The following is a 15,730-nucleotide window of genomic DNA, read 5'->3' as shown; positions in this document are numbered from 1 at the left end:
TACACGGGCAAGCAGCATGCCAATCACTAGTCTTTGCCGCAGAGCAGTGGTTCTCACATTGTGGTTCCAGGATCAACAACAGCATCAGCATCAACATCACCTGAACTTGGCAGAAATGCAAACTCTCAGGCTCCACCCCAGACTTACTGAAGCAGATCTTTGGGGTGGCGCGCAGCCATCTGCCTGTTATCAAGGCCTCCCTGTGAATCTGCCGCTCGCTCAAATGAGAGGCCAAATAAACAAGCACACTAAGCCCAGACCAGGGTCTCCCAACCCGGCACTGCTGACATTTGGGGCTGGGTAATTCTTTTCATGAGGGACCGTCCTGTGCACTATAGGATGCTGAGCAGCATCCCTGTCCTCTACCCACTTGGTGCCACTTCCTCCAGGGGTGACAACCAAAATGTGTCCAGATATTGTCAAATGTCCCCTGGGGGGCAAAGTCACTCTTGGCTGAGAATCACTGGCCAGGAGTTTAGAGAAATGGACACTAAATTCAGGACAACCCTCATATCTTTCACTTTTCCTCTCAAAACGCTTTCAGCCAGTTCTCACCACTTTTAGCTACTGTAAGTGAATTAACTTCAGCAGGACCCCACTTTAAAGTTACTTTTCTGAGTATGAAAGCAGCAGTTGGAGAGAAAAGGTGCAAGCCATTTTTTTAAAACCCTGAAAATGAGTATAAAGGAAGGATAACTGATTCATAGCAAAAGGTAGAATCCTAGTATTTTACACTTCCTGCCAGAGTCGTCCATCACTGACTGATACCGCAGGGACTCAGTTTCTCCAAATGTGTAGAAAAACTGGATGCATGGCAGAAAGAACTAGAGGCTGAGTCAGACCTGGGTTCAAATCTCAGTCCTATTATTTACTAGCTATGTGACTTTGAGCAGTTACTTCAATGTCTTTTGTACCTCAGTTTTCTGAACTGTCAAATGTCCATTGCAATAGGATGTGTATCCAATAACATTGCCAGGGGGGCCTGGGACAGCACCAGCAATTAAACGCAGGAAAACAAATATTCACGTTGCATGGGATAAAGACTACAAATAGTCTCACCCTAGTCAGGCCAGTTTTAGCACCAACAGTTTTCAGGACCAGCTTAGAAAACAAATAAACAAACCATAAAACCCCCACTTTTAACGTTTTAGAATGTACTGAATTTTGGAACTGCTGGCAAGGGAAGGTGGCTGCACCCACCTCGTGGGGAGATGTGAGGATTGGATGCGGTAACATACATAAGGTCCAATTCTGTACTGACATAGACAAGGGACTTTTAAAGGGTTAGCAAGCTATTGTTATTTTTAAAGGACAAATTCTGATCATGTCATCCGCTTGCTCTGAACTCTGATGGTTACTCACTACCTACAAAATAAAGTCCAAATTCCTGAGAGTGGTTCCTAACGAGGGAACTTCCTAACGAAGTCCCTTCCAAAACTGGACATGGGGCCTTCCAGCTGGCATTACTCTCTCCTGTCATGGCCACCAATACACCTTCTGCTTCAGTCACCAAGAAATAACAGTGGTTCTCCATTCCTTCTGCCTGGCAGGTGGATGCACAACACCCTTCCTTCACATCGACCACTCCTCTATCCAGTGACATCTCCTCTAGGAGGCTCTCCTTGAACCCTGGCCCTCACCTAATGACACTCCTTCCTGTGTCTTCCCAGCACCCTGGAAGCTGACAGCACAGGGCCATTTCTCACCACACCATCCAGCCCTTTGGAAACAGCGATTTTGGAGTCAGCTGTTTTCAATTCCATGGGTCCGTACACAGTAAATGTCCAATAAATGCTTGTTTGATGAAGAGTATTCTGTTTCCTCAACATGCTGGTTCCATCAGGTCAAGAACCATAAAAATCAATGAATCAGAGGTAATATGAGGGCAGGTTTTTGATCCCTGTTGTATCCCTAGGGACTAGTACTCAATAAGCACAGCATTTCTAAATATATGAATGAGCGAATGAATGAATGATTGAAGAGTATGACACATATTTAGGACAATGTAAAAACAAACCACCACCACCACCACCACCAAAAAAAACCCAAAACAAGCAAACCCATAGCCAAGGTATTTCACTAAATCTTATAAAATGTAGCACTGGCTAAAAAGGCTGTCCTACTTTCAAGGAATTTCCATGAGCCTGAAACATAAATTAGAATCTCAAGGAGCCAACCTTCGCCTGGTAGAGTCATCTGTCAGGGCCCTGCTGTGCCCGAGTGAAAAAATGAGCTGATCTAAGGCTCCCCCAGAATATTTCAGTCCCAGAGCAGCTACCTAATCACTTCCCGCAAAACATTTACAGTACTGCTCTTGGCCAATAATCTCAAATATTCAGCAATTTACCCGACGTGCATGAGTCATAAGTAAAATATTTTACTGAATAAAAACTTCTACAAAGTGCCCCCATCTATGTTCATATGCAAATATCATTATCCTGTCCTTTCCCCCTTTTTACACCCCCCTTTTCTCCTTAGGACTCACGCACCCCTCTCTCCCCGACACCCAGGCCCCACCAATCACTGGTCTGAGGTCAACAGCTTGCAAACCGGCAGGGAGAGGCCCCTGCCTGCTCACAACACACCCACTCAAAAGCAAAACACAGAGGTCGCATGGGCACGGGGGGCCTCGCGTTTCCTCCTCCCACTCAGGACAGGCTCGCCAAGTTACTTATTTCCAAACATGCTCACAAGAGGCCGGACAGGCGCCTTCAGAGAACAGCAGCACCTTGTGCCTTCCCGAAAGCAAGCCTTTCAACTTTTGGAATATCGCCATTTAAGAGCCCTCAGTATTCCGAGGAACTAGTGTCAGGCAATAAACATCGGTCCCCCCCTCCCCCCCGCACCCCACATTCCCACAGTAACGCACGAGCCCTTTACACGTCGAGGGGTTTAGAAACGCTCAAGTTTTAAACAAGCATCCTTCCAGTCGGTCACACAGCCAGCGCGGGGAGGCCGGAGCGCCGGGGTGGGGTCCTGGCTGCGGTTCTGGCTTCACCAGAGCCTCGGCGACCCCCGGGGCCTCAGTGTCCTCTTGGGGGGAATGGGAAAACGGGCCCTCTCCGTGTCCCCCGAAGCAGGGCGGGCGCTCGAGGCACGACGCCCGGGAGCCAGGGGTGGCTTTGGGGGCGCGGGGGGACGTGTTTTACTCTTGGGCTTAATTCTTTCTGGCAAGCGATACTGGTTTTCCTATTAATGGTGGGAATGTAAAATTTCCTCGAAAATTGAAGCATCTAAGGCTTAAAAAAAAAAAAAAAAAAGTCGCTTTTAGGAGGGACCCCCCCCCCCCAGCTATTCAGTAAGTAAGAGTTCAGGGGGTGCCGGCGGCCGTGCAGAAATGAGCGCTCCCGGGGCCTGAAGCTGCGAGACGGACGGGCGCCCGCGGGACCCGCCGGGGGGCCAAGGACCCCGAAAGGTCGGGCGGAGATCCCACGGAGGGAGCGGCGCTGGGGCCCCGGGGGGACGGGCCGGCGCGAGGAGAGGCGCGGCGGGACCCCGAGTCTCGGGCTGGAGGGGCGCCCTGGGGCGCCGCGGAAAGGGGGGTCCCCCGGCTGGACGGGCGCCGGGAGTGAGGGGTCCCGGAGCGGAGGGGCGTGGCGGGGACCCGGGTCCGGACGGGAGAGGAGCGGCGGGGACGGGCACCGGCGGGCTTGCGGGGGACCGGGCGCCCCAGCGGAGAGGGGGCCGCGGGCCGCGCACCCCGCCCCCGCCCCCGCCGCCCGCCGCCCGCCGCCCGCCGCCCGCGCAGACCTGTCCTCGCTGGCGGTGATGACGCCGTCCTCCTTGGGGATGAGCAGCGCCGCCGTCACGGCGTCCTGGTGGCCCTCGATCTTGCTCAGCAGCGCCGGGCGGCTGCTCTGCGGCCTGGAGTGGATCTCGGCCGCCATGTTCGCGCGGCGGCGGCCTCCCGGGAGCGCGGCCCATCAGCTGACCGCGGGGCGGCGCGGCGGGCGGGGCGGAGGGACCCGCCGGTTTCGCTCGGGCTCCCGGCCGCGTGGGCGCCGCGCCGCCGTAAACTCCCGAGTGCGGCGCCCGCCCGCCGGCCCGCGCCGTATTGTCTGGAGAAGCGGCGCAGCAGAATGATGCGGCCCGGAGAGAACCACAGAGGACGCCCGCCCAGAAGTAGGGCAAGTTACAACGGCTGAAAACGTAGCGGAAAGAAAGTGCATTCGTGGATCTGTGTATCCATCTGTTCAACAGTCGTGCGTTGCATACGGCTGTGTGCCATGCGCCGACGAGATGAGTGAGACGTGGTTCTTGCAAGGCTTGTACAGTGTAGTAACTAAAGCGGCTATCGAACACCTTATTTTTTCAACCACAGCATTTATCTATTCTTGAGTGCCTGCTGCGAGCCTGGCACCATTCTAAATACAGCTGTGCTTAAGCGAGGCAAAGTCGCCCCGTCATTAGAGCTTATATTCCAGTGAAAGAACCAGGTAATACAATAAATAACTAAATTACATTGTATATTAACAGATGTTAAGTCTGTGGAGGAAAAAAAAGCTGGAAGGGTGATAGGGACTCTCGGAGGTGTGGCCGTTTTACACAGGGTGGCGTGGTGGATGCTGAGATGCTCTGCACGGGCCTGACTTCATGGGAGGGGGCGGTGGGAGGCAGCCGCCAGCTTCCCCTCCTTCGGAGTCGCCTGAGCTGCAGGGAGCCGCGGGGGCTCGTGCCCTCCCCGGGCAGCCTGAGCGCAGTAACTAAGTGGGACCTGGATATAAAGGCCGGGCCCCGTCAGCCTGGGCCGGGCCACGCTGACGGGCCATCCTGGCTCCGCAACTCTCTGCTGGGCTGGTAGGGCTTTGCCAGGCCTGCATTGCGGCTGGCTTCATCTGCCCGCTCCCGGTACGTCTCCCTTCCCCACAGCTATGGATCTCTAATGGGCACTCGGCGCCAACCTCTGTGTCAGCACCTGCTCGCAGGGAGTGCAACCTGAGACGAGAGGCCGGGGAAGGCTGCGCAGAGAAGGTGACATTTGAGCCAAGAAGGAGACACGGGAGGAAGCTGTGTGGGAATAGGGTAGCGTTGTCCTGGAGAAGGGAACGGCAGGTGCTAAGGCCCTGAGGTGAGGGCGTGCCTAGGCTTCTCTAGGATGGGCCAGACAGCTAAGGTGGCTGGAGCAGAGTGAGCGAGGGGTGCAGAGAACCGGGAGGGGGGGGAGGGGAGCAGGCAGACCACGTCGAGTCCTGAGGAATGGTAAGGACTTTGCTTTTAACTTTGAGACGGAAAACCATTGGAGGGTTTGAACAGAAGGCTGGCTTAATCTGCCTTCAACTTTATTTTACCTTATTTTTGACAGCCTCTCAGGGCCATGTTTATTTCAAGAATAACCCCACCTATTCCCACCCTACTTACTTTGAAAACCTGAGATACCTTATTTTTCACAAGTTAATATTTCAGTGTAAATCTCTAAAATGTAAAGACTTTTAATAAAAAACAGCCTAAAACATCACCGTTGTACACCCTCAACAATTCTCTGATATTATTAAAGAACTTGTCAGTATTTAAATCACCCACTTTTTTGTTTTGCACTTGATTTGTTCCAACCCGGGTCCCCACTCCGTCCGCCTGGTGGTCCCCAGCTCCTTTCCCTCTAGATCTTCCCGCCCTCTTTTCGCTGCGCTGCGCTTATTGGTGGGAGAAACCGCAGACGCCCCGCCCACTGCGCGCTGGCCCCGCCCCGGCCGAGCGCGGCGCCCCGGGTCCGGGGGACGGTGTTACAGCGACCCGGGTCCGACGCCTTTCCTTCCGCCCGCCACTGCCGTCTTCCCCGCCATGGCATCGGGGCTGGGGAGGCTGCTGCTGCGGGGCCCTCGCTGCCTCCTGGCGCCGGCCGCCCCCGCCCTCGCCCCGCCGGTCCGGGGAGTGAAGAGCTTCCGCGCCGCCGTCCGCTTCCAGAAGGAGCTGGAGCGGTGGCGCCTGCTCCGGAACCCGCCGCCGCCCGCGCGCCGGTAGGAGCCGCCTCGGCCAGGGTCGGGGTGGCGGGCGAGGGCCCGGGGCCGCCGCGGGGAGGGTGGGTCCTGGTTGGAGCCTGGGAGGTTTGCGATGCAGACACGCACGCGACGGGGACGCGTGGACCGAGCCCCAGGAGATGGGTGCCGCCCGGCGCGTGGGGACTCGCAGGTAAAGGCCGGCCCGCTGCGAGCTGCGGGAGGCGGGCGGCTGGGGGCGACCGTCGCGTGGCCTCGGGCGCTGTCGCCCCCGTGGGAGACGGGCCGGCTGGGGGGCGACCGTCGCGTGGCCTCGGGCGCTGTCGCCCCCGTGGGAGACGGGCGGCTGGGGGGCGACCGTCGCGTGGCCTCGGGCGCTGTCGCCCCGGTTTCGTGACGCCTGAGAGGTCTGTGGGCGCGGGTACCAGGGAGGAAACACTCCCCAGCGTTGCGAGTTAGAGGAAGAGAAAAACCTCGCGTGCTCCACGCAGTCCACCGACAGGAGTGAAAGGGAAGCATTTTTGCTGCAGGCATTTGCCCTGATTAATCCTGTTCCAGCGATAGCAGGTCCGGTGGAAGGGGCGCGGGTCTTTACAGGTCCCCGTCGGGTCCCACACTCTTGTCTTCAATGGCCTGTCTGACCTGCGGCGGGACAATTAGCTGCCCCCTCATGGCCCCATTTATGGGTATTGGAGCTCCTTGCTGTTGCCGTTACAGCCGATGTAACAGGGACCAGCTCTGAAGCTAACCCTCCTTTGGAGATTTAGTGTGAAGTTTTGATAGCTACTTTAATATTGCCCCCCCCCCCCCAGTTAATCCAGTTTATACACCTACCAGTCGGAATATGTGTGTTTGTATTCCTATACTCTTTGAACACAAATATTAAGTTCTTTTCCTAATAGGCAAAAAAAAAATAGCCTTTATTTTTAATTCACATTTCTTTGTGATTGCACCGTTAGTCACCTGAGACTTCTATACTTGGAAGAAACTTACGGGTTAGGTATACATCATAATATTTACAACCCAGATGTTTATACTTTGCTGCCCTCTTTTACTTAAAAGTTTTATTTTGGTTTTATTGTCTTTTTTTCTTTTTTTTAAAAAAAGGCCTTTTAGTCATTCTTGGGAATGATTGTGAACATTTAACCTACCTACGTATGATACTGATACTAGATTACTTAATCGGTAACTTAAATGTATGTTTTCAAAATTTAAATCAGTAAAGTACAAGGTAAATAAAATATATTTACTGTTTATGGCTTGAACCTGTGAAATTATAATTTATATTTGACACCTAGGTATTAAGTGTAGGTCCGTGATTAGAGCAGTTTAATGTAGCAATTACTTTAAAGGGGAAATTAATCCAACAGTGTATCTAGCAAAGAACAACTATCATATGACTTGAATTTTAACTTTTAGAAAATCAAAGCCAGGCATTAAAATGAAAATCTTTTAAAATTTCCTTTATATAATTAAGAAAATTACATCACAGTGAAAATTTTTTGCACCGTAGCAACATCTTGTCCTGTCTTTTGTTTTACGCTTTCAGTTCTGAGAAGCCCAACTGGGATTACCATGCTGAAATACAAGCATTTGGACATCGGTTACAGGAAACCTTTTCCTTAGATCTTCTCAAAACTGCATTTGTTAACAGCTGCTATATTAAAAGTGAGGAGGCCAGACGCCAAAAACTTGGAGTAGAAAAAGAAGCAGTTCTTCTGAATATTAAAGATAATCAAGAACTCTCTGAGCAAGGGTCATCTTTTTCACAAGCTTGCCTCACTCAGTTTCTTGAAGATGCATTCCCAGACTTGCCCACTGAAGGCGTTCAGAGTCTCGTTGACTTTCTCACTGGTGAGGAAGTCGTGTGCCACGTGGCTAGAAACTTGGCTGTGGAGCAGTTAACGCTGAGTGCGGAATTTCCAGTCCCCCCGACTGTGTTACAGCAGACTTTCTTTGCAGTAATTGGAGCCCTGCTACAGAGCAGTGGACCTGAGAGGACTGCACTATTCATCAGGGTAGGTCATTATTAATTGCGCATACCTGGACATACTTGAGATGGACAGAAAGAAAAATTTCCTCATTCATTTCAATGCTGTATGACCATGGAAGGTTCTGTGTGTAATTTTCTGGCTACCAAAACTGAGAAAGACCTAATGGTGATATATGAATTGGTAATGCATGAATTATTCCAGTTATCTCTCATTGAGGACATCATCGGCGGTGAATGTTAAGCACTGGGTCGTGAGTTCGTAAGGACTGCAAGCCATGTCTTTAGTTTTACACCCGTAGGTCCAAGGATAGTGCCCCCGTAGCAGATGCTCAGTAGATGTGCAGTGAGTTAGACGAAGGACACTATGGGAGGGCCTTGTTGGCTTTGGAACCGTCATGCTTAAGTGATAAAATCTTGGATTTCTGAGTTCCTGTGATGCACACCTAACTTCTTATCAGCCAGTAGCTTAGCTAAGTAAAACAATGTAATTGGTATGTCTTGACTCCCACTGTCCTTTTAGAATCTATTAACTGGGAGAATGCTTATCTTCTGCGTTGGATGAAAACGAGTTATTGATTACTCTTACATAATGAAAAGTCCACACAGTCACATTAAGTGAAAAACAAACACACAGTCTTGATTCAGGTATTTGCATGTTGGGTCTTTTAAACCAGCATCCCTTGCTCTTGGAACTTACCCACTTGGTTTGATACTGAGTGTCACAACTTTTGTAGAGAAGGATACTTATGTTAACCAACTCTCAGGCTTAGTTCATAGGTAAAACCTGTCTTCTGTCCCCAACTAAGGCCTGTGATGGGTGAGCACCTGTTTGCCTTTGGGAAGTAGGTATGTTAACTGTCCCCTCTGGAGTGGGAGCTCAGGGAAAGAGGAGAAGGAAGAGCAGAAGATTTTTACTTGACTTGATGACTGTGAGGTGATGTAGTGCTTTCAGAGCCTGGTTGATGTTTAAAACAGACTCTAAAGGGCATCGTGTGCCCTGCTGGAACTTTCCTACCGTGTTCCTTGACATGGTGTTGGCTGCTCCTTCCCTTCTCAGCTTCTGGTTTCTAGAAGGACTTTAAAAATGGCTCCCTCTGTGGGTTCCACATCAGGTCTTAAGGGTTTTTATGCTTTAGACACCGGTTGCAGACTTTTCTCCCCACTACTACAGGCAGCTTCTGCCAGCATGCTGCCTGTAAGCCAGGAATGTGTGTTGGCTGCCAGTTCACTGTACATCCCTCACCCCAGATTCAGAGGCCAGCGAACACTTGCAAGGCCTCTAGGCTTGGGGTGAAAAGGAAACATGCCTACTTTCCCCTCCCAGAACTAAATAGCTTTTTCTAAAGAAAGTCTCAAGTCCTCCCTTGATTTCCATTATTTTTATCATGGTAGCTTCTCTGGAGTCTTAGAACCCTCCAAACGATTTTTAGTCACTTTTTAAATATGTTTCTTTTGTTGTTGTTTTTATTGATTTTAAAGAGAGAGAGAAACATCAATGAGAGAGAATCAACATCCATCAGCTCTCTCCTGCACACCCCCTACTGGGGATCAAGCCGGAAGCCTGGGCTTGTGCCCTGACCGGGAATTGAACCAGTGACCTCTCAGTGCATGGGTCAGTGCCCAATCACTGAGCCATACCAGCTGGGCGGTCACTTTTTAAAAATTTCTATAAAGTAGTCATGAGGTCATTTTGGACATATTTGCTTACTGTATTTTAGTGCTTCTTTGACAGTTCCAATTATAGAACATATTAGGTAATTACGATACCTATTCCTAAGTCAGGAGGCTTTCCTCACCCTGCGATTGGTTATTCTATATGGCAAAAAACAACCCGGTGATTTATACATAGGTGAATAACAATTTATGTCTCAGAAGGCAAATCTTGTCTCTGTACATTAAAATATTCAAAATTCCCAACTGAGAATGGACTTAGAAATATTTTTGATTCATGAAACTGAAATAGAGGTCTGGCGCTTGGGGAAGTGCTGTAACGAGATTGACTCTATTTTGTGAACTGAGAAATCTTTTTTATTTCTCCTGTCTGCCCCCATTTAGCCATCCTGTTATATACTGTGTTTGTTAACACAAGTTAATTGCATTATATTGTGAAAATTAGTGTAGGTTCCCATATTTTCTATACAATATAATTTATTGCCAAAAAATTCTCTTTTGCTTTGAATGTTCATCATATGTTCCTCATGTTTTTTAGTTTTATAAATTGAAAGTATGTAAAGCCATAAACACTTTTAAAAGGCAGTTAAAGTGAAGTTACTATATTTGGGGGGGTGTAAATCAAAGCATTTTATTGAAGGTGTTTGGGGAAGGGTCAAGGGCTGGGAGGACAGTGAGATCTCACATCCTCTTCTGGCCATGATCTCCCAGCTTCACAGCTGCCGAAATCATGAAGTTAATATTTAAATGATTTTTTAAAATCATGAACTTAGACAAAGAAGGACTGTTACCTAGAAGGCCCTTAGTGTCTTTTTACAAGTTTCTGCCAGAAGTTATTAGTTTATTCACTAATTAAACCCTCTTTTAAAAATACTTTTATTAATAAGAATACATTTCTAAATGGTGACACAGGATTTCACCTTCAACCGTGATTTTTTAAATAAAACTTATATGAGAAAACTATATGTGGAATAGATGAAAAGGAATAGTACATTTTTTCTTTCATTTCCCATTAAGTGTTTAATTTCTGTTAAAGTCGTACTTTGAATTATGGTCCTTATTTTTTTTACACTAATCTAAATGTATAAATTATATTTTTATATGCAGGACTTCTTAATTACTCAGCTGACTGGGAAGGAACTCTTTGAGATTTGGAAGGTGGTCAATCCCATGGGGCTGCTGGTGGAAGAACTGAGGAAAAGGAATATTTCAGCTCCGGAACCCAGACTTACCAGGCAGTCTGGAAGCACCACAGCTTTGCCTCTGTATTTTGTTGGCTTGTACTGGTTAGTACAATTTTAATCTTAATTTCATAACATTGATTGGAAGCCTTAAAAAAAGAGAGACTTTACAATTCCTCAGTATAACCTCTGATTGCGTGAAAAGACTTAAAAATATCTCATTCCCATGATTACTACTTCCTTTCCAGCTGGTCATTCTTAGGGAAAGGTAAGTCATCTATGGATTGCTAATAGTATCTCCCCCCTGCCCCAATTTTCTTTCCTTTTTTAAAAATTATTTTTCAATTATGATTGACATTCAATATTATTTTATATTGGTTTTAGGTGTACAGCATAGTGGTTAGACAGTTACATAGTTTACAAAGTGATCCTCCGATATTTCAAGTACCTGGCCCCATACATAGCAGTGGAGGACATTATAAGGAGAAAGTGGGTGGCAATGTAAACATTCACCTTCAGTTTTCATTCAGGTCCAAGCAAAACAATAAGATGCTCTTTTGCTCCTCAGATTGGCAACCCTTAAACACATCCTTTATTAGCAGTTCATATACTATTGCTGGTAGAAAGGAAAAATGTTTCTGTTAATTCTGGTGGATGATGTTGCCAAAGTAAGTTTTACAAGGCAAAACTGATTTGTGGGCTGTGCTTTATGATGCACCAGGTAATTTTGGACTGCTGCTGCTGTTTTTATTCTAGTGATAAGAAGCTGCTTGCAGAGGGACCTGGGGAGACAGTCCTGGTTGCAGAAGAAGAAGCTGCTCGAGTGGCGCTCAGGAAACTGTACGGATTTGCTGAGAACAGGCGGCCTTGGGACTATTCAAAGCCCAAAGAGAATTTCAGAGCAGAAGAGACCATCACTGCTAGCTAGCCAGCCAAAGATGGGACCTGAAATTCGTAAGCAAAATATTGAGACAAGCGTCAGATGCTCAGAGCTGGACGTTTTCCACATTGTAAAGAAATGTGTTTACCCTCATACTCAGCCCCTAAAATTAAATGGGCTCTCATCAGGGCACATGTCTTTTAGGTTGTTTTTCTTTCGTTCTCTTTTTGGATGTTTCCCATTAAATTTCCCAGGCCCTTGATTTTATTACCGTATGTAACTCGTACAATAGGTGTACTCTATTCCCTTCTGGCTTTGAGGTATCATAATTTGAATATAAGTTCTGTGTGAACTTTGCTGTAATACCATTGAAAAAGTTAGTATTTCCGTGATGTTTCATTGTAATTTAATTTGATATACCTGGGTGAGTGAACTCCCCTAACCCTAATGCTTTTGCTTCTAAAGTAATTTTAGCTAAAACAGTGATGTTATAACTTAACCTTCAGAAATGTAAGGTGCATATTTTAGCAATTAGGTATTTACATGATCTCTAAATCATGTAAATAGGTTTAAAAATCTGTATACTAATTCATTTCATAGTTATTCAATTTCTATAAAATAAATGGCAGGAAAGGTACATTTTATGCTTTTAAAAGAAAACACGAAGATCAAAAGCAGCAGCCTGAAGTATTGAAGCCAATGCTCGTGGAAAAATAAAGGATGTATTTATCAATTTAATATTCTATAATCATAATCATAGCTGCTATGTGCCAAGCACTGTTCTAAGTGTTTTACTGTAAGATTTAATTCAGTCTAGGACAAACCTTAAGTGTGTCCTCTGGCTCTAATCCTCTGTGGTCAGTTCTGTAACCCACCTGCAAATTCTCTTTGGTTTATTTCTCTTTAACTTTTTAGCAACAGTTTTCAGTTTCAGTCTGCCAATAGTTATGCCCAGGGCTTAACAAGAAAAGTGGGAATTGGGAGTTGAGGATAGAAAAGGTAAAATGTTTAAGCTGGTAGCACTATTGCCATGAAATCTTTATAAAGGATCATGAAGGACCTCTGAAACTTGCCTGAGACTCGTTAGGAAAGTGGAACTTATCACATGTAAGAGAGTTTACAGACATCACAGCTAATGCAGAGACTGTTTGGATTGGAAGGTTTGAGAATTACTGGAGGTGGTTGAATTTGGTGGGTTAAATGTAAATTATTTCACCGTTCTTTGGAGAATTAACTACTAATAGTTGAACACAGGGACAGAGGGCCAAGCCCAGTAGTAAAATGCCACACTTATGTTTGTCACCCACAGCAAGTAAACATGATTGATAAGCAGCTCATTGATACCTAAAGAGAAAAGAGATTACAGAAGGTTTCAGGGAAGCAAAAGATGGTAAATGTTCTCAACCACTGATTCATCCATCATATGCAAAAACATCAGGTTCTAGCTAGAGTATTTGAATTTTATTTTAGGTGAAGACTTTTTCAAAGGGTTTGTTAAAGAACTTAGTTGCAAACTCAGTAGTCCTTTCCCCGATAAGTAGTGCTGATAATGTGACCCCTAAATTCTGTTCAGGCCCGTTTGCAGTACCTTAACCTATGAGGTTGGAGGGGAAGTGTCCTCACCTTACTGTCAAGCTTCTGAACCTTGAATGCTTTTAGATTTATATACAGAACAAAGCTAGCTCTAGTTCATAAAATCTAATTTGCAAGTAAACAGACCCGAATTCCTTATGGAGAATGTGATTTCAGCATATATCTAAGTAAAGTCTCCTTTGAACCTACATTAAGGGGTACTTTTTAAATGCACCCTGAACATGTGGGCTGGAATGTAGAAAACAAATTATTAGCATGCTTGAGTGGTTCTGTATGAAATAGCTTAAAACTTGGAACCAACCTGGACAACTCATTTGCTCTAACAATATATCCTGCGTAAGTCTGATGTGTGGGCAAGAGGAACCTGTGGGTTATGTAACTAAGCATTTAGCAACCATTTGAGGACTAGGTTTTTGACTGTCTATAATCCATGTTGAGAAGACAGCTGTTAACGACCATAAGTTGGTGAGATATAAAAGTACTGATACTTGAACTTGGCATAGGAGAAGACATTAGAGTCATTTACTTTGAAATTCTGATTCCCTTTCTCACCTCTTCCCACTCCAGTTCCCTAACTCCAAAATATAATGGCACCAAATAGTTCCTTAGCCAAAAATGTAAATTGATGTCTACAGACTCAACTATATAAGCCTTATTCTTTATAGTACATTTGTTTTTATTATTTGCATATATAAAGTAGAGAATATTATTCTTGAAGTATTTTATGTGGTCATGAGAAAGTGAACTATATTACTAAAAACAAATACCGAAAATGAAATAGGGGCTGCTTATTGTGTTCAGCACGTTATATATTTTTGCCACAAGATGGTGCTCTAATTCCACTTCACAGTTACCTAGTGCGCAAAGTGCCTTTATGGGGGACACTACCTTTCCTCCCTGTGCAAGGGAGATTATGTATGTTTGTATGTATAGGGTCTGTGATTACAGTGACACATGACTTCTTGGTCCCTCACAGTTTTAACAGTCTGAATATGTGCGGAAGCTAGCTCACCTCTTCCCTCAGGATGTAAAGTCGAGCATTTCCTATAAGAACGATTCATCTGATGCCAAGGTCTGGATATTTTAGCTCTTATATTTCCTGGAAAGGGAAAATGGCAGAGCTTCCATAAATAAAACTTCTAAAATACTTTATTTTTGGCCACGTCTTCCTATTATTTTCTCCTATTTTAATGATGGAAGAAAATGCACTGATTGCAGAGGCAAGGATATGTTAGTGTCCATCTTGATGGTTTGTAAAACCAGATGTGGGCATTCCTCTCATCGGGTCCAGCTCACAACGTCCCCAGCTGAGGGATGCCTATTGAGGATGCCCAGCTGCAGCATGCTGCCCACGTCTACCTCCTAAGTTCACTTTTCCTTTCATCTGACCCCTAGGTTGTCTCTCCAAACCTCAGTTTGTAAAATCCTCTGCCAGGGTCCTCTGGGACCTACAGCTGCGGCTCCCAACTTTGGCACTCAGAGCACTAGAAAGATACAGTTCTCTCTGTAGAATAAATACTAAGGTGATTGCTAGATTGAATTCCATCTTGCAAATTAAGAATTTTTCCAGGACAAAATTCATGCAATCAAAAGTTATAATTACAAGCACATGTTTTAAACTATTCAAAATAATATAACTGAATGGGACCAGAAACCTGTAAAACTAACTCTAATAGGCATTAATAACTATGCCAGCATGTTTGCTAGAGTACAGGGCTGCCCTTCAGAATAACGTGCCGTTTAATTTTAAATATGGAAAACAATGGCCCCTTCTCTCAGGGTTGACCAGTTCCACACTTAGTCGTAACCACAGAGCTCAGCCCACTAAACAATAAGAATTCCAAACGACAAATTGGTGGAGTGTTGAATGTGAAGTTTTAATGTATAAAGAGTGATGAGTAGAGCTCGTGGGCTAAAAAAATGTTTTTAAATTTCGATAAAAAATATTTTAAACCTTTCTGATTTAGATAAGACTACCCAAATCTTGAAGAAATTAGTGGGGATGGGGGAGGGAAAAAACAGGCAAATAAAAAATGGTAACATTGCCCTGTCTGAGTTGCTCGGCTGGGTGAGCTTCATCCTGTGCCCCTAAAGGCTGCCGGTTCAGTTCCCAGTCAGGGCACGTACGGAAGGCAACCGACCTGTGTCTCTCTCATGTCACTGTCTCTGTCTCTCTCTCTCTCTCTCTCAGAATGTCCTTAGGTGATGATAAAATAATTGGTAGCATTAGAATTGCGATTAGTTCCCCCCAAAATACCTTGTCATTTCAAAAAAAATAAACACTCCAGCCTGTCACCAGAAATGATACTTCCACCATTCACTCCAATTTCCAAAGTAGGAGTCCCCAGCGACTTCTTTCTGCGCTGGCTACGGGAGCTCCACTTTTGAGGTAATACTTGGCCCTCACTGGAGTGAACAGGCAGCTGAGATCAGAGGCGGGTTTACTGCTCTGAAGGGACCTGCCGTCGGAGAAGGGGCG

General features: G+C 46.2%; 2 protein-coding genes across 2 annotated transcripts in view; one reads left to right on the top strand and one right to left on the bottom strand.

Moving 5' to 3' along the window:
- The window catches only part of WDFY1 (WD repeat and FYVE domain containing 1), a 32,659-nt gene extending 28,754 nt beyond the window's left edge, over positions 1–3,905 (bottom strand). The window contains exon 1 of the mRNA XM_087819563.1: positions 3,751–3,905. Within this exon, the coding sequence (XP_087675689.1) occupies positions 3,751–3,887 (137 nt within the window). The 5' untranslated portion in view covers positions 3,888–3,905. The remainder of the gene's footprint in view (positions 1–3,750) is intronic.
- Positions 3,906–5,778: 1,873 nt separating this feature from the next.
- MRPL44 (mitochondrial ribosomal protein L44) lies at positions 5,779–14,403 on the top strand. The gene is made up of 4 exons (XM_087819562.1): positions 5,779–5,954; positions 7,483–7,951; positions 10,705–10,883; positions 11,535–14,403. Exons 1-4 carry the CDS (start codon positions 5,779–5,781, stop codon positions 11,704–11,706), a joined length of 996 nt encoding a protein of 331 aa, XP_087675688.1. The 3' UTR covers positions 11,707–14,403.
- Positions 14,404–15,730: the final 1,327 nt, after the last annotated feature.

This window comes from Miniopterus natalensis, chromosome 8 (genome assembly GCF_054644295.1).
Source record: "Miniopterus natalensis isolate mMinNat1 chromosome 8, mMinNat1.hap1, whole genome shotgun sequence".
Classification (NCBI taxonomy): Eukaryota; Metazoa; Chordata; class Mammalia; order Chiroptera; family Miniopteridae; genus Miniopterus; species Miniopterus natalensis.
The sequence above is the reverse complement of the archived record's forward strand: the minus strand, read 5'-3'. Positions and strand labels throughout refer to the sequence as shown.